Consider the following 26301-nt stretch of genomic DNA (forward strand, 5'->3'; position numbering starts at 1 on the left):
TATTTTTTTCTTTTTTTAGCCTTGCTTCAGGAGGATATCTGTTACCGAAGCAAACTGGAGGGACCCTAGGATTCTTTCCTGGTTTCTCCTTGATGTTTGTTTGCATTTGAGAAATTGCCTGACAGATTTTGCTATTTCCTTCCGTTTGGCCACTGGAATTGAGATTGTGGGAAGACAAATCCCCATTTGGATTCCCCTAGCCACTGAAAACGAGACTCCGGGGTAAGTCTGGATTTCGTTTTGTTTATCTGGAACCCCAGATGTTCCAGAAAGTGAACTACCTTTTTGGTGGCTTTGAGACATTCCTCGACGGTTGGTGCCCAGATCAACCAATCGTCGAGGTATGCTGCTACCATGATTCCCTGAGTTCTCAATTGCTGTCAACCACTTCTGCTATTTTCGTGAATACCCTGGGGGCTACATTCAGACCGAAGGGCATCACTTTGAATGAGAATGCCTGATTTCCTAGCCTGAATCCTAGGAATGGGCCTGGAAGTTGTCCTGGCTATAGGGATATGATAGTATGCGTCTGTAAGATCGATGGAGCATGTGAACGGCTCCACGCGGAAGTAAGGTCCTTACTTGCGAGAGGGTAAGCATCTTGAACTTGTCGCAACGAATGAAAGAGTTTAGCTTTGACAAGTCTAAGATTACCCTTCTTTTTGTTGAGCCTTTCTTTGGCACGCTGAATAAGCGACCTTGAAATTTTAGATGCTTGACTCTCGCAATAGCTCCTTTCTGAAGGAGTTCCTCCGCGTAATCTGTCAATTCCTCTGATGGTATTTGGCGGAATGATTTGATTGGAGGAGGATCTTTGATCCAAACTCCAACCCAACCCTTTGGACACTATGCTCTGTGCCCAATTGCTGAACCCCCACCACCTGTGACGGAAGAGGAAACCGCCTCCCTCCTACCTTGAGGAGCCTCATTGTTGATGGGCGGGTTGACCACCACGCCCTCCTCTGAACTGCCTGCTCCTTGTCGCCCGTCCTGCGCCACGCTGGCGAAAGTAGCCTCTCGCCCTACTATCGGTTGCTTGTTAAAGGGAGTGTAGCCCTGACCTTCATACGTAGGGTTGAAGGCCGGCGAGAGTGCATAGGAGGGTCGACGGTTGTGATTGAGGAGACAGCAGGAGGATGGGCTGGTTCTGTTTCGAACTACCAGGTTGTCCCTGTTTGGGTAACCGGGACGGCCTGAACAAATTGCTGCTGTTGCTGGTGTTTCTGGTAAGGCTGGGAACCTTTTTACCAGACTTCTTTGGTTTCTTACCAGCAGTGGGGCGGTATTCTTGCTTCCTCTTGATGAAATGCCCCACCTAGCTCTAAGGCTCTGGTTGAGCCTAGCACCTCGTGTTCAACTTCATTTACAGCGTACTCTGGGAAGAGATCCGCTCCCCACATGCTAGAAGCCAGGAGTCTATTAGGCTCGTGCCTAATAGTGCACTCCTGCAGAACGTGCTTTCGGCAATTCCTCCTGCTTGGAAGAAGTCGAAGCATCTGTCTGAACCGTCTGAAGCTGGGATTTGGCCAAGATCTTAAACAGCGGTTCTGTAGCATATGAGAGAGCAGCCATTTCCGTTATTATCAGTGAATTGAGGGACCTGCCAAACCTAGTTTCGCGCGTCGAACTCCGCCTGAATCAAGGAATCAGGCAGCCTTGGAAGCTTCTCGCCGAACACTGGTCCATGGCGCAGTCTGGTTTGAGCTTGCCAAGCGTGAACGTGGCTGGCAAGTTCTCCCACAATTCTCCAAAAGCTGGGAAGAGCGGAGAAGTAGACTCCGCCTCCCTTAGCTGTGGCATGGGCTCATCCTTGAGGACTGCCTGAAGAGTCCTCTCTACTATTTTCGTGGCGAACGGAAGAGAAGCCTCTTCTTCCGTCGCAAAAATAGTGAAAGGACTCTTATAGGCCTGGAGCTTAGTGTTTGTGCACTCCCAGTCCTCAAGGCAGTGAACCCATTCCCGTTGGGCCATGATCCGTACTGTAGAGAACATCCTCCCTAGAGATCTTGTCTTCCCTAGTAAGAGCCGCTACAGTCAGCCTAGCATAGCCGATGAAAGGCGTTCGTCAGACCCGGAGGATAAAACTCGAAGTCCCACTCAATCCTTCGAGTTCCACACTCCGGGACAGAGATCATCCCATCCTTAAATGGACGCGTAGGCGGCTACTCTCCATGGGTTCTCCATAGAGAAGCTGGCAGAGAGTCGTATGGGGGGAGCTGGAAAAATACCAGCACTTGGCACTGGGGAGACTGGAAGAGGGACCTGAGGAGAGCCCAGCTACTCGGTCCTCATTCTCTCTAACCCTGTTAGAGAGATCCTGGATGGACTGGCCTGATTGAGACAGAGTGCTTGACAGTTGTGCGAACATCTGCTCAAATCTCGTCCCCAGGGCGGAGACTTGCGAGCCAACCATCTCGCCCACCTGTTGCATCACCACTGCTGAGAAAGCAGTGGGATCAAAGGTGCTGGGTCCCGCTCCTCCCACCGGCGTTGCCGGAGTGGATGCGGTGGAGGCAGGAGAAGGCATTGGCTTGGCGGGAGCGCGAGCCTTCTCCTTAGAAGCCTTGCTTCTAGAGCTCTTGAGTAGTAAGAAGAGCTCGGCTTGGCCTTCACCGCGTCAGCGTAAGAAGTCGAAGACTTCCTAGCCGAAGAAGACGAAGACGACTTCTTAGAAGTCGTCTTAGATAGAGTCTTCGGTTCTCTCTGTCCCTTCACCTTTGGGGGTACAGAGAGAGCGGGAGAGCGGGTAGGGATCTCAGATCCCACAAAGCCTTGGAAAGAAGCGCTCGAAGAAGGGACAGGAGAAGATCCAGGAACACAAGGAAAGACCTTGGGCGCCCGACACACCTACCTCAACCAACAAATCCTCTACCCCTACCGCATCGGCTCGATGTTTAGGTCCAGGGCAGCGACGTCCGGGACCGACTCCGTGAAGCTACGACCCCGAAAGATTGCTGAAGATCTTGCTGGATGGAGGCTATGAGAGGGCTTCGGACAAGGGGTCAACATACCCTGTTGACTTGCCCGCAGGGAAGATCTGGACGGCCAGCTTCTTGTTCAAGGATGGTACGGCTGGCCTTTGGCGGCGTTCTTCCCGAAGCCGCCCACCCACGCTTTTTTCAGGGTAAGCAAGGGCGACCTCCCTCACACCCAGGTAGCCTGAAAGAAAGGGCGAGATGAGCTTCTAATGGCGGAACGGGGTTAACAAACTTATGTCTAAGAGTTGTTAGTAAATTGATAAGAAGCCTATAATCGGGGACTTACCCCCTCACCAGCTGACTGACTAGGTCGTAGCAGATGGCGCAGGCTTCCGGGTGCCAGACGATCATATCGTTGAATGACGTGGCACATGGAGCGTGAGACCTGCACTCATCGTGGCCGCAGGGGTCGTACAACGTCGCGTTGCACGCCAGGGACCTGACAGTTGGTAGCCTGTAAGTGGTAAAGATACATGAGTATCAAGAGAACACTTACAGTCTAACAGTTGCTCCGCTGGTGCCGGAGCGAGAAAGTTAGATTAAACCATAGAAGGCCCCGCATATACGTGTGGTAACAAGGTTGGTTGGTTGTCTAGGCTATGCTCGCTGACGGCGGGACAAGAGATAGAATCCAACCAGGAGTGGTGGTAAAAGGAAACCACGACGAAAAATGGCGGGGATGGTAAACATATGAAATAATTAAATTAAACAAATCATCGTAAAATTAGGGTATATGCTTAAAATAACAATAATAACAAACCTTTCTCCACCCGTCTACTAGAAGAGTGCCCGGGTTGAAGAAGCAAGCTCCCTTCCGGTAGCGGGGGAGAGATGTAAGGATATATGTAGGCAAGCAACCGACCACTAGTAGTGACCACCCCGCCCGCCCCTGGCGGAGCCAGTAATCTATAACCAAAGGTGCCCCGGCTGCGACGGAAGGCTCCGTTCGTTATAGAAAGGGAAGGTGGCTGAGCAACTGGGGAAGGGGGGGAGGGTCTCGGCGTAACACGGCGGGGAGAGAGAGGGGGGGGGTGGTTGGCCTACTCCTCCCCGTCTCAACAAACTACCGCTCGGAGACCCGGTACTATGAGGTGGTCGCCCTATACCCCCCGCTGAGAGGAACCCCTGGCCATCTCAGAGAGGGAGGGAGGAAGGCAACTGAGGTTGTCATGACAACCAAGGGGTCCCCCAGCGCCTCCCTATACCTGGTAGGGAGGGAAGGGGAAGGGTAAGGTGCGATGGAACACGTGACCGCAAGTGGCCTAAGCCGCGAGCACAACCGTGGGAGGGCCACGTGAACCAGGCTGTACCAAACCATGGAACATGCACCTAGGCTAGCCTAACACCCTAAATAGAATAAAATTACATCGTAAAGATGGAAAAGACACTTTTAGTAGAAAGAAAAAGAAGCCCAGGAGGAGGCAAAACTGTTCCGAGGACAGAAGCTACTCGGAGCCAGCGATAGCCGATGAAGAGCAAGAGCCGGGATGCTGGGCTGGAACAATAAAAATAGCCCTAAATACCAAACTAAGAGAAATGGTAAAGGGGCTAATCTAGCTAAAACTCGATGTAAAAAACGATGAACGTAATATAGTAAGCCCATAAGTATAAGAAGTCCAGTATGGAGGACCGGGAATTCTTAACGAGGCAGCATGGCGCCGCCACGAGACAACCGGGAAACCGTATATGACCTATAGAAGGAAAATACTGGTTCCCGGAAGACAAAAATATAGTAAAACATTACTTATGAGGCACTTAACTTAGCCGTTGCGATGGCAGAACGTTCCATAGCGAAGATGATAAGAAAATCCCGTAAAAGGCACAGCACAGAGAAAATGCGTCTGAACGCTAGCGCTAATGATTAAGGATGTCCGCTAGGGGCGCTGCTGTCCGTGGCGTCCTCTAGTAGTAGTAGTAGCGGCTGCATCGCCCATTGGTATCAGCTCTCTCTTGTGGGGATTGTTCTATTGGAAGTTCTAATTGGTGAAAATGTCTCGTGGTTAGTGTTCCCACTCGCCCCTATTACCATACCGACACTTCTTTTTAAGAGTGAGCGAGTCAGTTTTACTGACATTTTCTTAATTTTGGTTTTTCTCTGGTTAATTTTAGAGTTCAATTTTACCTATCAAAGGAATGATATTAAGGATCCTTTCATAGGCCGACACGAGCTGAGCCCAGAAATAGCTGTATTTTCTGAAGTCCGACAGAATTTAAAAAACTTCCGACACACGCAGTGGTCGGCCAGGTGGTTAGTACCCATTCCCGCCGCTGGGAGGCGGGTATCAGGAACCATTCCCATTTTTCTATTCATAAATTTTCTGTGGCCGGTACTGAAAACACCTGTTTTTCAGTACCTCCGGCTTAGGGTTTGGAAACTTCATTTGCCGCTAAGTATCCTAATTGTCTTTTAATTTATTTACTTGGATTTGTGGCTAGGCATACGCTATCTTAAATTGATTTAAATTTGATTCATTTTTGCATAAGATATCTGAATCTAGTTAGGCTAGTTTCAGAGGGTGTTGTCTGCAAAGATAGGGTGTGGCTACGAAAGCTTCGGTAGTTCCGCACTTGGGGGGCGCAATTAATCAGTTAAACATGTCTATTTTCCGTAAGGAAAAAGTATGATTCGTATGTACGCAATTAATCAGTAAACGTGTCTAATTCCGTAAGGAAAAAGTTTGTTAGTATGTACGCAATTAAATCAATTACGAAAGTCAGGGTAGTGATACTGCTAACCTTCCGGTAGACTTTATTTTGCCTAACGCTGTAGTATGGCCTACGGGTTATGACTATGTTTGCGAGAGGTGATCGCTCTCCTTCATTGTTGTGAAGAGTTCTACTTCTGTTTTTGTTACGCCTAACCCTGTAATGTTGCCTTCGGGCCCTAAAAAACAGTGTCTGTAGAGGTTATTGCCCTTTCTCTTATACTATTTCGATTCGTAACTTAGAATCGAAAGTGCTTGCTTTAGAGAGCAAATAGTGAAGGGTGGCTAAGTGCAGGGACCCCCCCAACCACCCCCCAAAAATTGAAAAAACTTTTTCCAAAAAAAAAACCCCCCACCCCCCCCCCCCCCCCCCCCCCCAACTAAAAAAACTGCCCCCTTGTGTAGTGGAGGGTGCGTCAGATCGGCCTATAACGCCTCTAGGTCTAGACCTCTGTCGAACTCCCAGAACCAAGGGAGAGGGCATGTCGAAAGCCGAAGGAGGGTTACAGGGAACCCCACCGATCTGGCGTGCCTTCGGCAGTTTCTGATGAAAATCCCCAGACTGCCAAAGTGCGTGCACATGCACGAATCCTGAAGGATTGCTTCTTTCTCGTCCTCGCGAGGCGTCCTCCCCGCACAAGGGTTGGAGCTCTCGGAAGGACTCGCGCCCTCTAAGAAGCTTTATAGAGAGGACGCTTCACGTCCCTTCTCCCTCGTTGTGTGTTTCTGTGAGAAGTAAGAAGGCGAAAGTTGCCTGATCACGTGTACTTCTTTCCACCAAGAAATAGGAAAAAGAAGGCAGTTTCTCTCGCTTGTTTTGACGCCTGTCAGGAGCGTGACGCTTTTCTGCACGCTTATTTGGACGATCGGCTTGAACAGGACGCTCGGATGGACGCATCACCAGTGGACGCTGAGCGTCCTCGCCATTGGTCCGGCCCCTGATGCGCAACGCACCAGGACGCCGAGCGTCCTCGCCAGTGGACGCCGAGCGCGCACCCGGAAGGACGCCGAGCGTCCCTCGCCGTCGACGCGAGCGCGCATCAGGAACGTTTCTGTTGAACTCTTCAGCTCTTGTTTAAGATTTGAGCCTCAAGAAAGTGAACAGAACTTCGTCTTCGAAACCCAGCAAGACCTCGGGTTTCGTGAATTTCAAGAGGTCTCTGTCAATATTATATTGCTTTTCGCAAAGGTGGATGGAGTTAAGGAAAGCTCAAGGGAAGATCTCGTTTTCTCTACCTCAGTCAAGACTTTGAGATAAGGACAGTTACGGGTTATGTAAAGGCTCGACGTCCTGAAACGTCAGGATTTTTTCGGCAACGTTTCAGTAGGATTCTTGCAAAGGCACTCATCGAAAGGACGCTCTTCAGGAAGCGCAAGACAGGACTTCCTTTGCCATACTGCCAATAAATTTAAAGCTTTTTAGACCATCTGAAAGGGTTTTTCAGATGATAGATTTTGTTAGTTTCTAGTCGAGACTTCCATGCCGATTGAGCATCGTAGTTCTACCTACCGTAAGCCCAGTCTCTAACAGGATTCTTGTCCCTTCCTTGTTTGAGACTGGAATCGAAAAATAAAAGGCTCGACTTCCTGGATTACGTTTTGTCAATTCAGTGACTTTCCCCCATTGACAATATACTATCGTTTTGTCAAGTAAGTGGTCTCCCCTCTTGACAAAATATCTCTCTGTACCGTTAATGGGTTATTTCTCATTGACAAACATCTCATTAACTTGATATTGCGTAAGCGAATAGGACAAGGTTCGGAAGAGCTCTCCTTCCTCATTCGCAGACTCGTACAAGAAATAGACTTGTAGACTACGTCAATGAACGCTTATGTCCAGTATCTTAAGAAGCTTGGAGCTGTCTGCTTCGATTCTCTAAGTTTTGTTTCATGAAACTTGCCTGTCAGATATGTATGTAGCTGTATTTCCGAATTCAGCTATATATATGTCTGCCAGGTAAGTATGAACAAACTTTATTGTGATATAATAAAATTTTTTGCCTTGCGTTATTTTTCTACTGGTTGGTTCAAGTCATACACGCTTGCTGTAGTTACCTCTTCGGATGGCAACCGAGAGGTCTATTGTCTACTATTTTAAGGACATTTAATCGTCACTCCCTGCAGCCTTCCAGGAGTTTCCGATTTATCTTTTATGTTGTATGGTAGTGTTCTGACGACACAAACGCATCTATATATTTAGCGTTTTCTGTTTCGCTTAAATATACCAGCTTGAGAGTCTCTTTTTGTTCAAAAAATAACAAAAATAACGGACCTATTTCTTCGTAGAATAGGGTAGCTGGCAACCCAGACATAAAAGTTAAGAGACGACGTTCGTAAGCTGCCGGCTGCTGCTGGTGTCGACTGTCCAAGTTCCAAATCCCAACCGAGCCAGTAACAGAATCGTTGCGCTGTCATGCTCTGTAGGTTTACGTCTCTCTCGTGCGGGGATTGACTGACTAACCGTTATCTCTTTTGCTGGCGGTTACGTCTCTCCTGCGGGATTGACTGACTAACTGTATCTCTGTCCTACAATCACGGGGTGACTTTAGCCTAAGATTGATGGGGATTTCTTACGTGAATGAATTAAACGTGGCATTAGTTTTGCCTTACTATGTTCAACAGAGTTATCTCTTAATCCTTTCGGTGCTCGTTACCGCACGGTATAGAACTACGAGTCTACCGCAACATTGCACTTTTATATGCTCTCCTGCTTAGGCAAAGCGCAGCCTTATAGGGAAGTAAGCATACCTCGGGGAAGGGAGGGAATGGATGAGCTTGCTGGGGACCATTTCCTTCCTGAAGAAGTTTGTTTCCCCGAATAGACTGCAATTCAGACCACAGTTTTTTCCTACCGGGAAAAACTGAAATATTATTCAAGATCTAGGAATGTATTCTGAACATCTCTCAGTGCGTCATGATAGAAAGAAAGTGCCGGGACACCTGGATAGTGTTTCAGATGTCCTGGATCTTAATCTGAAAGAAGTAAATGCAATTCGGTCGTCCCTCCAGTCCTCGAAACGAGTTTTGGAACAGTGGTCCACATCAACTCTGATATTCCACAGCTCTCTCATATCTTAAGAAGTATCTTCTCTCGGTCCCTGCTCGAGTTTACGAGAAAGAGCCTATTATAACAACAGGCGTAGAATGTAACGATCATCTAGAGGTTCGTTACAGGATTGCAAAAGTCCGTACGAATCGTCTCGATCGACGGCAGCAACGATAGATTACTAACATGCTAGGTATTTTAATTAAGTGGTGTTCTTTTTATGGTTGTCTGAGAGGGTTATTTCCTCTCAGTATGTGAAGTGTAATGTGTTACGTTAGCTTTGTGTGTGGTTCAGGTGGTCTAACTTATCCTAGCATGAATGCCCCTGGTAAGAGAGGGCTAGGGTTTCCTGTCAACAAATTGGTCCGTCCAGTTGTCAGACCCTTGTTATTAGCTTTCTCAACAAACAGGTCACATCCTAGTTGAGAGCTACTAAGGTTTAGCAGGCTAAGAGGCAGGACCTACGAAGTCAGCTACCTTAGCAGGTAAGGAACTTAAATAATTTTAAAAATTAGTTAATTTTTGAATTATGACGATGTTGCTGTCTGTGACCCACCTCCAAATGTGTCAATCAGCTATATATATACCTGCCAGGTAAGTGTCATGCATAAAAATGATATTGTTATGATACAATAAAGTTTATGCATACTTACCTGGCAGGTATATATAATTAAATTCCCACCCTCCTCCCCTCAGGAGACAGGGTTCAGAGAAAATCTGAGGAAAACGGGAATAGTTCCAAGTACCATCGCCACGGGAACGTGGGGAGATCACCTGAACTACCAGTGGTCTAGCGGTTGCCGAGAGTTTGAAAATTCTGCCAGTGCGAACAGACAACAGAGAATGTTGTTTGACAGATTTGCATCTGTCAAACAACAAAGACCTTCACGATCATTGAGGTCTGTGGAATCTCGATTCTAGCTCACCATCTACTTTTTGTCTCGCCTGTTTTCTCGGAGTCAGACACTCGTGCGAGATCAGGCGACATATAGTAGCCCTGAGTTTCTTATTGACGAAGTCGATTGCGGACGACGTTGGGTTGCGTTGATACACCCCCAAGGTTTGCTTAGATTGAATCGCCCAGCAGTCCAGACACTCATCCTTCAGCTAAGAATAGTGCCTTTTGGTCTTCAGGGTACAGCCTTGCTGTTCCTTGATTCGTCTGGACTGGTCAAACTGGTCGTTCACCTGACTTTAGTACAGACTGTGCATTTCCGGATCGAAGCTTTCAATATGGAACTTAGACGTAGTCTGAAGTTCTTGATGTCAAAGCATTCGAACCTCTCCTGCCTGTTAACTTCTTGTTTGTGTTATCAGGAAGGCCTTCTTCTAACCACCCTAGATACGACAAAGAGGGTTAGTGAGATTTAAGCCATCGTCACAAGTTTTGGCTTTAGAGAACACAAGGAGGTGTGCTCTCTAAGCCTTTCGTTATGGCCTAAGAATGGAAACCCTTTTTGTCCTTGGGCCAGGATCTTGGAAGCAAGGATGGCACAAGTTAGTGGGCAGGCGCCAGGAGAGATGTCCTGTGCCCTGTCAGGTTCAAGTTTTATCTACTTAAAATCAAGAAAGTCGAAGTCAGTCGGGCAATCTGCAGTGTTCCGAAAAAGACCAGACTTGCCCATATCGAAGTACACCCTGGTTTAGGGTTAAGGAGTTCTTTCTTCAAAAAAAAATGCTCCTTCATTGTGTTTTGCACAAAGGATTTGAAAGCTTTTATCTGAATGCTCACGAGGTGCGGGCGCGGCTCGGAAGCAGTTTCACAGAGCATGGCCCACTCAGCAACATCCTGAGTACCATGTTTTAGCGAAGCAACTCTGGGTTCACTTCACACTCCTGCGAGATGTGAAGATGGCATTGAGTTCTGCTGCTCGCTAGGGCCATACGTGTCTGCAGACACAATCTTGGGGGCAAGAAGTACTACTCATCCTATCCTGTAGAAAATGGTTAGGAAGAGCTCTTAATTTAGTTGTGGAGTCGCTGACAACGGCGACTTCTTAACTCTGAAGCCTTACGTTAACACACATTAACTTTGGCTTAGGTTGGTCAGGTGGTGATATATATATTATATATATATATTTTACTTCTTAGCCCTCATGGGTATGGTCAATATGGTCTAGTCACATTGTGGTCACGCCCCCCCCCGTTGACAGATCATCCTGGAGTGCACCAGCTTTATAGGTCTCTACCTCGCTGGCAACTCTAGTAAAGCAGAAGCAGACTTGGGTGACAGTAATCACGAAGTCGGCTATGCTAACAGGTGGAACCAAGATGTAAATCATCTGCATGCATTTGTGTCCCAAAATCCTTCTATTCTGTCCCTTCCCACCTCCAACGGTGGGGTTCAACTATATATATATCTGACAGGTAAGTTCATGAGCAAAATGATATTGTTATGATACAATAAAGTTTGTTCATACTTAAATGGCAGATATATATATATTCAAGTACCCACCCACCTCCCCATCAGGGGGACAGTGGAAATAAAAATTATGAATAGAAAATGGGAATGGTTCCTGATACCCGCCTCCCAGCGGCGGGAATGGGTACTAACCACCTGGCCGAACCATTGCGTGTTGTGTCGGAAGTTTTTTAAATTCTGTCGGACTTCAGAAAATACAGCTATATATATACCTGCCAGGTAAGTATGCATAAAACTTTATTGTATCATAACAATATCATATTTACCATTCTCTTGTTGAAGAGGCCCCACAAGGGTTTGTGAATAATAATTTTCAACTTCTTATAGAAGGTAGGGAAAATTTCTTAGAACTCTTTTTCTTACAACTTGTGCATTGCATATCCTCCTCTTTTCCATTGATGCTTTTTTTTTCTTACCATTGGCCAACCTCAAAGTTTGCCAAGGTCAGTGGTGCTGCATATTTATTTTCTAGCCTGGCTCTTAAGGGATAAAGTTAGCAGTTTCAGTCCTCTTGGGCAGGCATCAGCTGGGTAACCCCAATCCCCTACCATGGAATCACTCATTGCAATAACTACTAATAGACAGTCTCACTATTCACCCCTTGACTAGAAGGTGAATGCTGGCCCTGAGTATTACTAGACCAGCATGTTACCAACTGTACTAGCAAAATTATGGATTTGAGTTGTAGATTGGATGAATGTCAGCAAGAAAGAGGTAGAAACAAATAGGCACTCTACTACAAATATTTTGGTTATCTCAGTGGGAATAAAGTATCTCCTAGTAAATTTGCCATTTTAATCTTTCAGATATTGAGTACCTCAAGGAAACCTTGCCAGACACAGTGGAACCAGAATTTTTTGAATATTTGGCAAATATTACCACTACTGATGTAAAGATGTATGCCATTGATGAGGGAAAGGTCGTTTTTCCAAGGTAGGTGTTTTCAATGGTTCTCATATAGAAGTACGTATTTGCTGTTGTAGTCATTTGTTTGTTAGAGTACATGTGCTGTCATGTTGCCCATCGCACAAATGACCCATTACTGGTACATGCATACTTGCTAGCTCAGCAGTAGTCACACAAGCAGTCTCTTACACTTCCACTCCTATTGATCATAGTCAGGGTATATATGTGAATGTATATTTTTCAGTATGAAGTGCTTAAGACAATAAATATTACCTGAATATTTTCCCCAGTGAAAGGTATTGCATTTTATAGTGAAAATAGCTCAAATTAAGCAAGAGAAATGAGTGGAAAGCACATGCAGTTCACTCCTACCACAAAAACACTTATTATGCAGTTTATGAGAGTAGTGAGAGAAGTATACTTAGATACTAGTATGATTAGTCCTATTTTAGGCATGAGGTGGGGGACATTGTGAAGTGAATTTTATAAGAAACTATGTCAGTCAACTTGGAAATGAAGATCAAGGGGATAGAGTTAGAATAAGGACTGTAAGGTTATGGATGTTACTTTGGTAAGTGAAAACGTGAGTAGATATACAAACATTGCATTATTTTGTTGTCTTGGATCATTGTATGTAAAAAGAGTTCTTTCTCTGAATCATCCAAGAATCTTGAACCACTCACCAAGTTTTTCCAAAGGTAATAATTTTATCAAGTCAGTAGAGGATGACTTTGCTAGCCTATTTTTTCATTTGGTTTAATTTTATATTTGGTTTTGATATTTTCCCTTACTAGTAGTACATACTATATGATTTCTTACAGTAAAAAGTATTGTAAAGGTTGTCAGTTGGTTAGTGTATTGGGTAGTCATTTGTAGTAGCATGAAATTTCTTTAATTGTTGCTGGGGCTAATTGTCATTTTAAATTCTGTACAGTGAATGGTTAATTAAAGTTTTTTTTTTAATTTTGTAAGTTAAAAAGTTTTTTTTTGTCTGATGTACTGATTTTTTTTGTTCTGATTATTTTTTTTCACCTAAATAGGTCTAGTACTAGGTGCTGTACAGCAACACTAAAATTTTGAAGTAGAAAATTAAATTTGTATGTATATATTAATATTTTGCTGTGCAGTACAGTATATTGTATGGGAACTCTAATTCAAGGTTCATTTTTCTTATATATATTGAATATCATGTATTGCACAGGAATATGAAAAGTGGATACCTTATACGGTAACTGAGATGAGATTAGACAGAGTCTAGTCAGTTACTGTTTTGTCATAAGAGGAATCCTTTTGATGATGGTTAGTATTTATAGGCATTGCTCTTTGAGGAGAATGTTTTATATTAAATCCTAAGTTGAATAAAGTTGCTGTGATTTTTGTTTCTGATGCACTCAGAAATGGAAGTGAGCTACGGTCATCTCCCTTCCCTTACAATGTCCCAGTCTCCGCCCTTCTGCTTCCCCTCTTGTCATCCGATTGGCTGGTCCCTTGTTACACCTTTATTGGGAAAAATACTCTTAATTGGTGAGTAAGGTTTAGAGTGGAATGATATACTCACAAGAGTTTTTTTAAACCTGTTTTTTCTGCACTCTCATTGAATACAAAAGATACATGTAAATAGAGTAATACTGTACTGTATATACTTAAATTACTGTACTAAAGTTACTGCTTGTACCAATATTTCCAATGTCACCTTCAGTTCATTACTATGCATGGACGTAAAACTTGTTGTTTATAAGGTTTTTTTTTTTTTTTTTTTTTTTTTATGTTATAGAATTACCCTACATTTTCTTTGGAAATTATGACTATAATTTTTAGTCTTACAGAATTCTTCTGTAACATAATTACATTTGGATTTATTCCATGGTAATGAGGTATATGTACTTAGGGATATATTAGATTACTGTGTTTGTTAGTATGTAGGGCATTCATAGGATTTTACATAAGTTTTTTGTGGCACAGTTACATAACATTCAATTTTATTTTTTAGAATAGAAATTTGTGTACTCTGGATGCACTTATTTTATTATTGTGTAGCTATTAAGATCCTCATCATGCCTAAAATGTTTTTTCTATAAAGTAGTTTTGTTAGAAGTTACTTTCAAAATTGTTGTAGATTATGTAAACAAGAACCTATAGATTGCTTATAAGAGCAAAAGGGAATGGCATGTCTTATTCTCTCCAGCTTCCTTTATCCTATTTCTCATAATTGTTTAATGTCCTGTTTATTTAGCACAAACTACAGTAGTTATTTTGAAAATTTAAAAAATGTACTACCCCATATGCACAAATACACCAGCCAAGTGTGAATATGTGATTAAGAATAGGGAGGCCCAGACATCATGAGCATATTTAAATGTTAGGATGAGAAAACACTCTCTGAGACTGCATTACAGACTAACAAACAGAACATACACACACATCACACGCTACTGACTGAAAAAAAAAGCTGTATGCAACTGGTATTTTCAACTTTATTGTTGCATATACTATTGTTAGTTGCATGACTAGATTTTTACTTTACTGTTATTTGAAGCATCTGTTATTTGAAGAATAGTACCTTGTTTATGGTTTATATTTGTTAAACATATTCTTGTGATATTGTCTAAATTGATGACAACCAAAGAATTCTGTTCAGTGCATGTAGACAGCACTGAGTGCAATATGATGGAATTTTTTTAATTAGTAGCTTGATTTAATTTGCAATTATTGATTGATGCCATGTATTTTATATAAAACCATAAGTAAATAATTAGGTGGACATAATGAAACAGGCTTGAGAAGTTTGTGCTGAAAACAATAAGTTTCAGTAAGTTCTAAACACTTACGGGATAAGCCAAAGCTGGATACCTTTATCAGAAGTTGCAATTTAGATTTTTCTGGATCATGGTTTTCTGTAATAAAAGACTGCAGAGTATGTGATAACTATTTATGCATTTTCTCTTGTAGCTGTGTAAATTTTTACCTTTATCTTGTATTAATCTTGTTTACAAAACTTATCACAGAATTATACATAATGATGGGAACAGGCAATGCCTAATGCTCAACACATGTGCTGTAATAGTTTATGGCAGCAAATTGGAAAAGATACCTTATGGTCATAAAGATATTTATATACTTTTAGACATACATGTAGTACAGTGCCAGACAGTTGTAGGATAGGTTAGATTGGGCTATGCAATTGCTCGCTTGCTTGATTCCCCTGGTATGTACTGTGTGTTCTATGCTTTCACATAGTAGCAGTGTTCTTATCACATTTGTTTGGAAGTTATTTTATGAATTTTTTGGGTAATTACTGATATATATTTGTGCATATATTGAACTGTTTTAGTTGATGGTGACTTATTAACAATTTTTACCAAACTCCTTGATGCTGATTGGAAGCAATCTGTTTCATGAGAAACAAGAGCATCCTTCTATGTACCATGTCTTCCATGATCTTCCACTCAGTTCTCGTTCTCTCTGATAACTATTAATGAAGCCCCCTCAACAATGATTCAATAAATAATTTTACATGGGCAGTGAATTTTAAAACATGAACCAGCAGTTAGTATTTAAACCATGATAAGATGCCATCTCATGAATATTACTTCATCTTTGAACAAAACTTATTTTACTTAAAGATCCTGTTCAAAAAGTAGTATTTTTCAGTAAAGACTATATTGGGTTACAGAATGGTAATAATCTTCACAATAAGCATAAGGTAGATATGAATGATATGGCACCATTTTAACATCTTGGTGCTTTTGTTGTAGAAGTGCATGTTGTATGTTATTTTGTTTCATTTTTCAGGAAATATTTTTTCACTGTGGGAGTGATATTCAAACATCTGACTTTGAATTTCTTTTCAGAGTGCCGTTACTAATCTTGGAGGGTCCTCTCATTGTGATTCAGCTTCTTGAGACAACTTTGCTAACTCTTGTGAATTATGCCAGGTACTGTAATAAAAAACTTATTCTTCTGTATGATGGTAATGTATATACTTGTAAAGACAAACCATTACTCAACGTAAGTCCTTAGCATATTAAGAGGAATAGGTTGCTTAGAAAGTAGAAGAGATTGTTGCGTGATTGACAGATACTTTCGAAATAACAAGTCTTGTGATTTCCAACATCTGACATACGAGTGTCACTGACTTCATGTGGGGTTTATTTGATTATTTTTGGCTTGTGTCTAGACAGCAGTGGTTGTGATTGTTGTATTTTCTATGTTCTTTTATACTATAAAGCAATAATTACAATTTTCTAATTTGCAATTTCATAGCTTGACTGAATATGAATCCATATGCATATTGTTAGTACGAGTACTATAATTTTGTTATATGTTAGTTGTAATTCATTGACTTACGTTGTAAACTTTGATGTAAAGTTTAATTATTCTGTAGTCTTTCGCCAGACTGTTATATTAATTTCCTTTTGGGGGTTGCTCTTGAGAAGACTGGGTAGTCAGTCCTTGTCTGGCATATAGTAGTAGTATTGTTTGTTCTTGCAAACTTCTAGTCATCAAAATTTGCCTTATTTCAAATGATATTAGGGGTTCTGGATGATAGCTCAGGTAGATTTTGTTTTGAACTGTCAAATTTGGTGATGATCTGTTAAAACAGGCAGTGTAGGCATTTTAGAGGTGTATGTATATAGCCTACTTAGTAACATTAGTTGGAGAATACTACTGTAATGTAAGGTTGCTTTGGGTGTTTTGGGATGATGGTTTGGGATGTAGGTATAGTTTTGTTTTAACTATCAAATTAAGCAGTGAAATGTTAAATAGACAGTTATAAGCATTTTAGTTTAAGGGGTACTGGTGACTTATTTGGCAGTTATATGCATTTTTAGAAGGGATTTTTGCATTTCCGCGGCAAATTCTCGTACCTTTTCCGGCGTAAAAGTGGGAGAGCACTGTAGGCAGTGCTAAGTATTTTTAGAAGGGTTTTAAGAAGTATTCACGGATTTTAGGTATTCGCAGCGAGTTGGGTGGTACCCACCCCCTGCAAATATGGGGTTCCACTGTAGCACTATCATCACTGCTTTACACTTGCCATTAGCCATGATAGATATGGATGTGCTAAATATTTCACCACAAAATCACATGAATAATTCGTAGCACATTAGATGACATCTCAACCGCTTGTGTAGGTGCTTAAATCTGGGTTGGCATATTGGTGTCAGCTGCATTGCTGTTTGGCGTGGTAGCTGCAGAAATTGTAAATAAGCCGAGGTGCGCAATACAAAATTTGAACTTACGGATGGTGGCCAGAGTGCTCCTAACAAAATTTAATTTACGATATTGGTTGCTTGTTGCTCTGAAAGTTCGTCAGTTGAAAGGTCGTAAGTAGAGGAGAGTCTGTAATTTGAAGGATAGTGAATTTTTTTACAGGTGGTTCCTCATCTTTTAGCATGTCTATGTGTTTGTAATGAGGATTAGGTAGTTTGGTAATAGATGTGACATTATTATCCTTGAGAAATCACTTTTATTGTTGGTTTTATTAAAACATCATCGTGTTTCTTACCAGTCTAGTTGCAACAAATGCGGCTCGATATAGAATGGCTGCTGGACGAAAAATAAACCTCCTTGAGTTTGGTTTAAGAAGAGCTCAGGGACCTGATGGTGGATTGTCTGCTTCCAAGTATGCATATGTAGGTGAGTAATTACAATTTAAAGATTATAATTTTTGTCTTTAAAAAGGACTTGACCCCTTTTTTGTGTTTATGTATGTGTATTCTCTTTAGGGGGAATACTGTTTTCAGTGTGCCAGTTACATTGCTTTCTGTCTTCAGTTTTTAATTCATTCCCTCTTGACCTTACACATTTAGCTGTCCAATGTTTTTTTTTAAATGTAACGTTACTCTTATATGAAATAAAACATTAACATATACTCTTCAATTTTAAAGCTATGATAAGTGATTAAACTATTTTATGATCATAATGCATTAGTTTAGTGTTACTGACTGCTATCGCTTTATGCAACACAGAATGTAATGCCTCATATATGCTTGTGTTATGTCTCATACACTTTCCATTGAAAGTTTTGCTCTTTGAATCTCAAATATTGTTGAGTTTCTTTTTGCATATTGTGTCACTAAAGAACCATAGATGTTAACACAAAACAGATTTTTTGTCAATAAGTACTCCTAACTATTTATCACTGAATGATGGGGAATGCATTCTGAGAGAACTGTAATGATTACAAAGCACAGAGAATAGAATAGGATATAGTACGTAGCTCAGAGTGAAGATGCTTTCTAGTTTTTCCACATGTAAGATTTTCAATGGTACTTTCTATTTTATAAGGGTGATTTTGCTGTGCTGATGTTAAGTCTCTGCTGAGGAAAAAGTTCTTGTATATTCTATTTGTTTCTCAGAGTATGTGTACTGGAAGAAAAGATTATTTGATCATTATCTAAGTTTTGCATTCCATGTACGTAAAAGTTATTGCCATGAAAAATAAATTACAATTAAACTATTTAAGTTACTTCTTAAAAAAAGCTTAACATTGAAAATCTGCCACTGTCAGAACTTGCAAGGCATTTTGTATCAGTTTTTTTATATTTGAAGTTGCCTTAACTGTTGATTGTACACTTCTACTGCTACTCCTTATAGGGATAGTGTGGTTAAAGTATGTGTAACAGAAGGCAAAGGTAAGGTTCTTTTCACTGCCATGTAGTTTATGTTGGTACCTTTTGTACCTTTTACCGGTGTCTTACATGGCTGTCCAACTTTTTGCTGTTATTTAACCCCTTAATTACTTATGACCTGTTGATTAATCCAAAATCAGGGTGTATGTATGCATAGTAAGGAGACAGGGATATTCAGTGTTATTTGGGGGGGGGGGGGGGGGCAATTCAAGCCCACCAGCCAGGTCATGGCACAGTGCTATAAGTCAGGTTAAGAAGGTAGGTTTGGTTAGGTCAGGACTCAGCATTCTAAGAAAGGTTAGGATTTTTCATGCCTACCCCTGTCCTCCTACTCTGCATCCACTCCCCAATATCCAACTCCAGGGTTACTTAACCCTTTAACGCCGATTGGTGCTCACTCGCGAACGCCGCCGGCATACGGGAGACGATTTTTGAAATATCGCTTCGGCGTTCAAGGGTTAACGATGCTCTGGTGCATTGTACAGTGGTACCTCGAGATACGAAATTAATCCGTTCCGAGGCGGCCTTCGTATCATGAGCTTTTCGTATCTTGGACCACATTTTTTACATGTAAAATGGGCTAATCCATTCCAAAGCCCTCCAAAAAACACCCAGTAAATTTCATAATAAAGCTAAATTGACCTATAAACAATGAAATACTACAACAATTTGGACCATTCAATACCTAACTTAATACGTACTGCTAATTACCTGTAAATAAAGTGTATTAGTGTACATGGTATACAAGAAATACTGTACGTATGTAGTAAAATGTGGAAGCTTACCTTTCGAGTGAGGCTATTTCCGAAAGTGGTGACAGAGGAGGAGGACAAACGGCAGATAACGTACACTTAACTTTACGAAACACATAAAAAATGTCAGAAAAACAAACTAAACTTTACAAAACACATTAACAAAACTGTAACACTTAACTTTACAAAAAACGTAAAACAAAAATTTTTTTTGTCTTTTTTTTTATTTTTACATTTTCTTTTACTTTTTTATACTTGACATATTTTACAAAGTTTCAATTTCTTCACCACCGAATGGATGCCTGTCCATTAGATTGCCGTCTCGGTTATCATATCACCATCGATTTCTTTGTCCTCAATCCATAGAAGCAGCAGCCTTTCCATTTCATCATGCACTTGGCTCCTCTTGTTGGACAAAATAGTCACGCCCTTGGAAGGTGTAGCTGCTTTGATGGCTTCCTTCTGCTTAAGGATGGTGCCTATCGTCGATGGATTTCGGCCGTATTCCTTATCGATCACACACAACCGCAAGCCAGCTTCATACTTTTTTATTATCTCCATTTTTGTCTGCATAGAAAGCATTCTCTTCTTTCTGTGAACTTCAGCAACTTGGGACCCATGACTATACTGTACGTAATTAAGTAATGTAGTACATATACTAATTAGGTTCTCACACAACACGATAAAGTAGCACAACGAAATCACTAACACAAATTTATGTTAACAAACAAAATCGTATATGTGAACGAACAAATTCCACGTGCGTACAATAACAATAACACTGGTAAGAAGCAATGGCTGAAGAACGCTGCTACGTACTAGTACGTAGATGTATGATGGGAGGGATGATGACCAATAGGAGAGAAGGATCTCATGGCGGTGACTAGCATCAGGAACCAATGGGAGAGCAGGAGGATGGTGGCGAGTCTACTCAGTTGGCAGCGTTCGAATTTCAAAATTGTTATTGGTAGTCTGGGCGAATCTCGGACTACAGCAACAACCTTTCGTATCTTGAGCAATTTTCGTATGTAGAGCCGTAAAATTTTTCGTATTTGCTTTCGTATCTCAAAGTTTTTCGTAAGTTGAGCCTTTTGTATCTCGAGGTACCACTGTAGTTAATTAATGCACTAAAACAGCAAAGACACATTTTTTATAATATACAGTAAAGTATATTTTTAAATATTCTACTTTCAGTTGACATCAGAATGACTATCATAGCATGAACATTAACTTTACAGACAACTTATAAATTTAAATACATGTCACTTATCACAGCTCTGGCATGTAAGAGGCAGGCTTGCCAAGGACAGGTGACAAAAAGGTTTAAGAATTAATTCTTCAGGTTAGCTCAGTGAAAATCTAATACAGCTTGGAGGTCTAACCCCACTGCTTAGTACTGAAATCTGCTAAGTTACAAAGACTAACTTAACCCTTAAACGCCGAAGCGGTAAAAATCAAAACCTCTCCCGAATGCCGGGGCCGGTTTGGAGTGAGACGCGGAGCAGTAAAAAATATTTTTCAAAAAATCACAGCGTGCTTAGTTTTGAAGATTAAGAGTTCATTTTTGGCTCCTTTTTTTGTCATTGCCTGAAGTTTAATATGCAACCATCAGAAATGATAAAGATTATCATTATCTTATATAAATAATGCGATATATGATAGCGCAAAAACAAAATTTCATATATAATTGATTCACAAATTGCGCTGTGCGCAACGGTTAAAGGTAACAAGTTACTTTTCGTTGTAATGTAAACTAAATTGCAATCTTTTTGGTATATAACACATTGTAAAACGATAAAAGCAACACAGAGAAAATATTATCACAAAATGATGCATGAATTCATAACGCGCGGACGTAAAAAAATAATTTTTTTTTTAATTCACCATAAATCTAAATATTGTTATAGAGACTTCGAATTTGTTTCAAGCTGAAGTTAAATGATGGAATATTACGATACTGTAAGAGTTTTAGCTTACAATTGCAGTTTTCTACCATTTCGAACAAGTTAAAGTTTACCAAATGTCGAAATTTTTTTATAAATTTTTTTTTATATGCAATTATTTCGGAAATTAGAAAAGCTACAACCTTCAAATATTTTTCCTTTTATTCTACATGAAATTGCACACATTTTCATATATAAAACTCTATGAAATGCCTAATATGAAACGGAGCAAATTTTCCAAGAATGCGATGTACGCAATTCGGAGATTTATGGCGGAGAATCCGCGCACGGAGGGAAGGAAAGTTTTTTTCATAAATTCACCATAAATCGAAATATTGTGCTAGAGACTTCCAATTTGTTGCAAAATGAAGGTAAATGATTGAATATTACTAAAATATATAAGAGTTTTAGCTTACAATTGCGTTTTTTGACCATTTTGGTAGAGTCTCAAAGTTGACCGAACATGGTTATTTTTTTATTTATCGTGATTTATATGCAAATATTTCGAAAATGAGAAAAGCTACAACCTTCAATTATTTTTCGTTGTATTCTACATGAAATTTCGCACATTTTCATATATAAAACTTTATGTAATGGCTAATTTAAAATGGTGCAAACATTACCACAATCGCACATGATTTCTTCGGAAGAGTTACCGCGCGGACGTAAGGAAAATGTTATTTTTTTCATAAATCACCATAAATCAAAATATGTGCTAGAGACTTCCAATTTGTTACAAAAGGAAGGTAATGATTGAATATTACTAAAATATAAGAGTTTTAGCTTACAAATTGCGTTTTTTTCGACCATTTCGGTAGAGTCAAAATTGACCAAAAGGTTGAAAATTTGTCACTTATCATTTTTTATATGAAAATATTTCAAAACTAATAAAAGCTACAACCATGGGTTGTTTTTAGTTGTATTGTGCATGAAATTGTGCACATTTCCATATATAAAACTTTATGTAACGGCTAATTTTAAAATGTGCAAACATTACCACAATCGCATGTATGATTTTTTTCGGTAGAGTTACCGCGCGGACGTAAGGAAAAAGTTTTTTCATAAATTCACCATAAATCGAATATGTGCTTAGGAGACTTCCAATTTGTTGCAGAATTAAGGTAAATAGTTGAATATACTATATATAAGCGTTTTAGCTTACAATTGCGTTTTTCGACCATTTCGGTAGAGTCAAAGTTGACCGAAGGTTGAAATTTTGGCACATCGTTATTTATATGGAAATATTTCAAAACTGATAAAAGCTACAATCATGAGTATTTTTTTGTTGTATTCTAAATAAAATTGCGCACATTTTCATATATAATACTTCATGTAACGGATAATTTAAAATGGTGCAAAAATTATGTCAGTGACGAAATAATTTTTGAGATTGTGTCAACTGATACTTTTTAGTGCGATAAGAAAGAAAATTCGCGCTTGCGCGCCTGCGTAAACGATTGTAAAACAAAACAACGTCCTTGATCCATGAACTCCCAGCATCCCCCAAGGTGCGTGATTCAAAAGTTTTTGGCTGGTAGGCCTATAAGTATTTTTCCGCGAATTTTTAAAAAAACTTTTCATACAATCAACTTACCTGTCAGATATATACATAGCTAAGACTCCGTCGTCCCCGACAGAAATTCAAATTTCGCGCCACTCGCTACAGGTAGGTCAGGTGATCTACCGGCCTGCCTGGGCGGCAGGACTAGGAACCATCCCCGTTTCTATCATATTTCTCTGTCGCCGGTGGTATCAACATTGTTGCTATTACCTCCTGACTTAGATTCTTATTCATCCTTGATCATCGTTTATCGGCTTTTTGGTGACGTATCTAAATCGTGTTTTTGGCATTCGCTACTGTGGACTGTTTTTGGACTTGCTTTTTGGATTTTTCTCAGTATGTCTGATTCAAATGTGAGTGTGAGAATGTGTGTGAATGTAGGCTGCAGGGTGAGGATACCGAAAGCTTCGGTTGATCCTCACACTGTATGTCGTAAATGTAGGGGGTTTCAGTGTTCTGCTACTAATACTTGTCATGAATGCGAGGGATTAAATGCAGAATATGGAAAGACTTTAACTTCTTATTTGAAGAAGTTAGAGAGGGATAGGGTTAGACGTCTGAAAGGTGTGAGTTCAAGGCCTATTGAGCCTTTTATTGATACTTTTTGTTTGTACATGAACTTCCCTGCCAGATATATACTTAGCTTAGGTCTCTGACGTCACGACAGAAAATTCAAAACTCGCGGCACACGCTACAGGTAGGTCAGGTGATCTACCTTACCCGCCGCTGGGAGGCGGGTGTAAGAACCAGTCCCCCTTTCCTGTCAGATTATTTTCTGTCGCCGGCTGGACAACACCTGTTGTTCAGTCCTTACGATAGTTGAAATTCGTTCTCGTTGCCGACGATTTGGATTTTGGTGAAGTACAACTTTGGTTGTTGGCTTGGCATACGCTTTTTTGGACTGTTTTTGGATTTTTGTTTTTCTTTTGGATTTCTCTTACATATCTATAATCATGGATGATTCTGAAGTTAAGAAACCTAGTTTATTTAGGGTTTGTTCAGAAAAGGAATGTAAAGTTAGGCTTCCTAAAGCTTGCATTAGATCCTCACTCGGTATGTGAGTCGTGTAGAGGGAATGAATGCTCTTTTATTAACCCTTGCAAAGAGTGCGAGAATTTGGATTGAGGATGGTTGGAAGGCTCTCTCTTCTTATGTGAGAAAGTTAGAGAAAGATAGGGTGCGCAAGGCTTCTTCAAAGAGTTCTAGATCGAGGGTGAGTGAAGTTGACGCTGAGAATCCTGTAGTAGAAGTAGTTCCTTCTCCAGTTTCAGCCCCTGCGCCCAGCTTTGAAACCCGAAGATTCGTTTTCGGAAGTGCTTCTGGGAGAGCCTCGATCAGAGTAAGGAGAGCCTCGCTCGCATCTCGACAACGGTAAGAGGTGATGATAGTGCAAGTGATCAGTGCAGTGCCCTAGTGCAGTGGAGGGTGCGTCTGACCGGCTCACTAAGCTTCCAGCCTAGACCTCTTCCAGACTCCCAGACCCAGTGGAGGAGGTAAAGTCGAAAGCCGCAGGAAGGTTAGGAGAAGAACCCCCACCGGTCAGGCGTCCCCCTCGGCAGTTCCTGTTGCTCGTTCCCCAGGCTGCCTTGGAACGAACCAAGAAGGAAGTTATTGCGCCAGTGCTTCTCGTCATCTTCGTCGCCTTCTCCTCAGCGTAGATGGAGCGCATCGGAGTCGTCTCGCCCTCTCAAGAGGCCCTGGAAGGATCCTTGCGCCCTTCCTTCCAGCCCCGAATCTTTCGCGGAAGAGCCTGAAGTGGAACGCAAGAGAACCAAGATTTCGTCCTGTTACGCTTCTCCTGTTCGCTCTCGGACTTCGTCCCCTGTAGAGGAGTTTAAGAGATCTCCTGCGCGTATCCATGGCGGGTCTGCAGGCGCAAATTGCGGCTTTAGCAGAGTCTATTGCCGGGACTTCTCATCGTCGGAAGGACGCCTCACTTCCGGTGTGGAAGAAGTCTAAGAACGTTCCTTCGGCTAAATCTCCCCCCCCCCCCCTTTGGCTAGAAGAGCTTTTGAGCCTGTTAGTAGGAGTTCAGAAGTGCAGGCTGGACCTCGGGATCTTTCTCCGAGTAGGCTCTCCTCTCTTCCCAGCAAGAGTTGTGAGCATGTAAGGTGTAAGGAGCCAGGCAGGCTCTCTCCTCAGGATTTCCGCTCCTCTTCAGTTAGGCGTCAAGAGCTTGACAGACGTCAAGAGCCTAGTTTTCCGTCAGGACGAAGGAAGAGTTCTTCGCCTGGTGGCCACTCTCCTTTTGACGGACGCTCGGAGCCTAGTATGGCAGCAAGAGCCTAGTAGGCGCCAAGAGCATAGTATGCGCCAAGAACCAACCTGGTAGGTCGGCAACGGAAGTTTTCTCCTCCGTTAGAGGCACTCCCGATTGGATAGGCGCTCAGAGCCTTGTAAGCGCCGCGCTTCTGACAGGGATTCATCTGTGGATGTTTTCTCTCCCCGTGGCAGGCGTCAAGAGCCTGGCAGGCGTATTGAGGATGGCAGGCGCCAAGAGCCTAGGCAGGCGCAGAGAGCCTGATAGGCGCTCTCCCGTTTCCCAGACGCTCTTCTGTGGAGTTAGAATCGGTTTCCGACAGACGAGCCTCCACTTGTAGGCGCTCTCCTAGTAGGCGCTCCCCACAAGTAGGCGCTCTCCTAGCAGGTGCTCACCAAGTAGGCGCTCTCAAAGTAGGCGCTCTCCTCCTAGTAGGCGCTCTCCAACTAGGCGCTCTCCATAGTAGGCTCTTCTCCTGGGAGGCGCTCTCCTGGGAGGCGATCTCTAAGTAGGCGCTCTCCTTGTAGGCGCTCTCCTGGTAAGCGCTCCCCAGTGTAAGCGCTCTCCCGGTGGTTTTCTTCCAGTAGGCGCTCTCCGAACAGGCGCTCTCCAAGGATTGAGCTCTCCTCCGGGCAGTAGAGCTTCTAGACGTCATTCTTCGGAAGAATTTGTTGCTGATTCGGAGGAAGATTTGCCCAAGGATGCTGCGGTTTCTTCGTATAAGAGACTTACAGACCTCCTCTTGCAAGATTTTGGGGAGTCTCTTTCGGCCGTTGCTCCTCCGTCTCCTCCGTCCTTATTTTCAACGACCAATACGGCTAAGAAGTCTTCGGTCGTTAAGATGAAGCCTACAGTGTCTATGAAGAAGGCTATGAAGAACTTTGACGACTGGTTGCTTTCAAAAGAAGAGAAGGGCAACGACAGTTTTTTCTTTTCCCCGTCCAAGCTGACGGGTAAGATGGGGTTCTGGTACGAGTCAGGAGAGCCCTTGGGTCTGACTCTTCCCTCTTCTGCAGACTCGGACTTCTCTTCGTTGGTCGATTCCGCACGTCGCTCGGCGCTGAATTCTGCGAAGACGACGTGGGGTATGAGCGAG

General features: G+C 42.0%; 1 protein-coding gene across 1 annotated transcript in view; it reads left to right on the top strand.

Annotated features, from left to right (window-relative positions):
- Positions 1-26301, top strand: part of LOC135213606 (nicotinate phosphoribosyltransferase-like) — a 133002-nt gene that overhangs the window by 76052 nt on the left and 30649 nt on the right. Inside the window, exons 3-5 of the mRNA XM_064247628.1 lie at positions 11958-12084; positions 15909-15992; positions 17567-17694. Of these exons, the coding sequence (XP_064103698.1) occupies positions 11958-12084; positions 15909-15992; positions 17567-17694 (339 nt within the window). The remainder of the gene's footprint in view (positions 1-11957; positions 12085-15908; positions 15993-17566; positions 17695-26301) is intronic.

This window comes from Macrobrachium nipponense, chromosome 43 (genome assembly GCF_015104395.2).
Source record: "Macrobrachium nipponense isolate FS-2020 chromosome 43, ASM1510439v2, whole genome shotgun sequence".
In the NCBI taxonomy this organism is placed as follows: Eukaryota; Metazoa; Arthropoda; class Malacostraca; order Decapoda; family Palaemonidae; genus Macrobrachium; species Macrobrachium nipponense.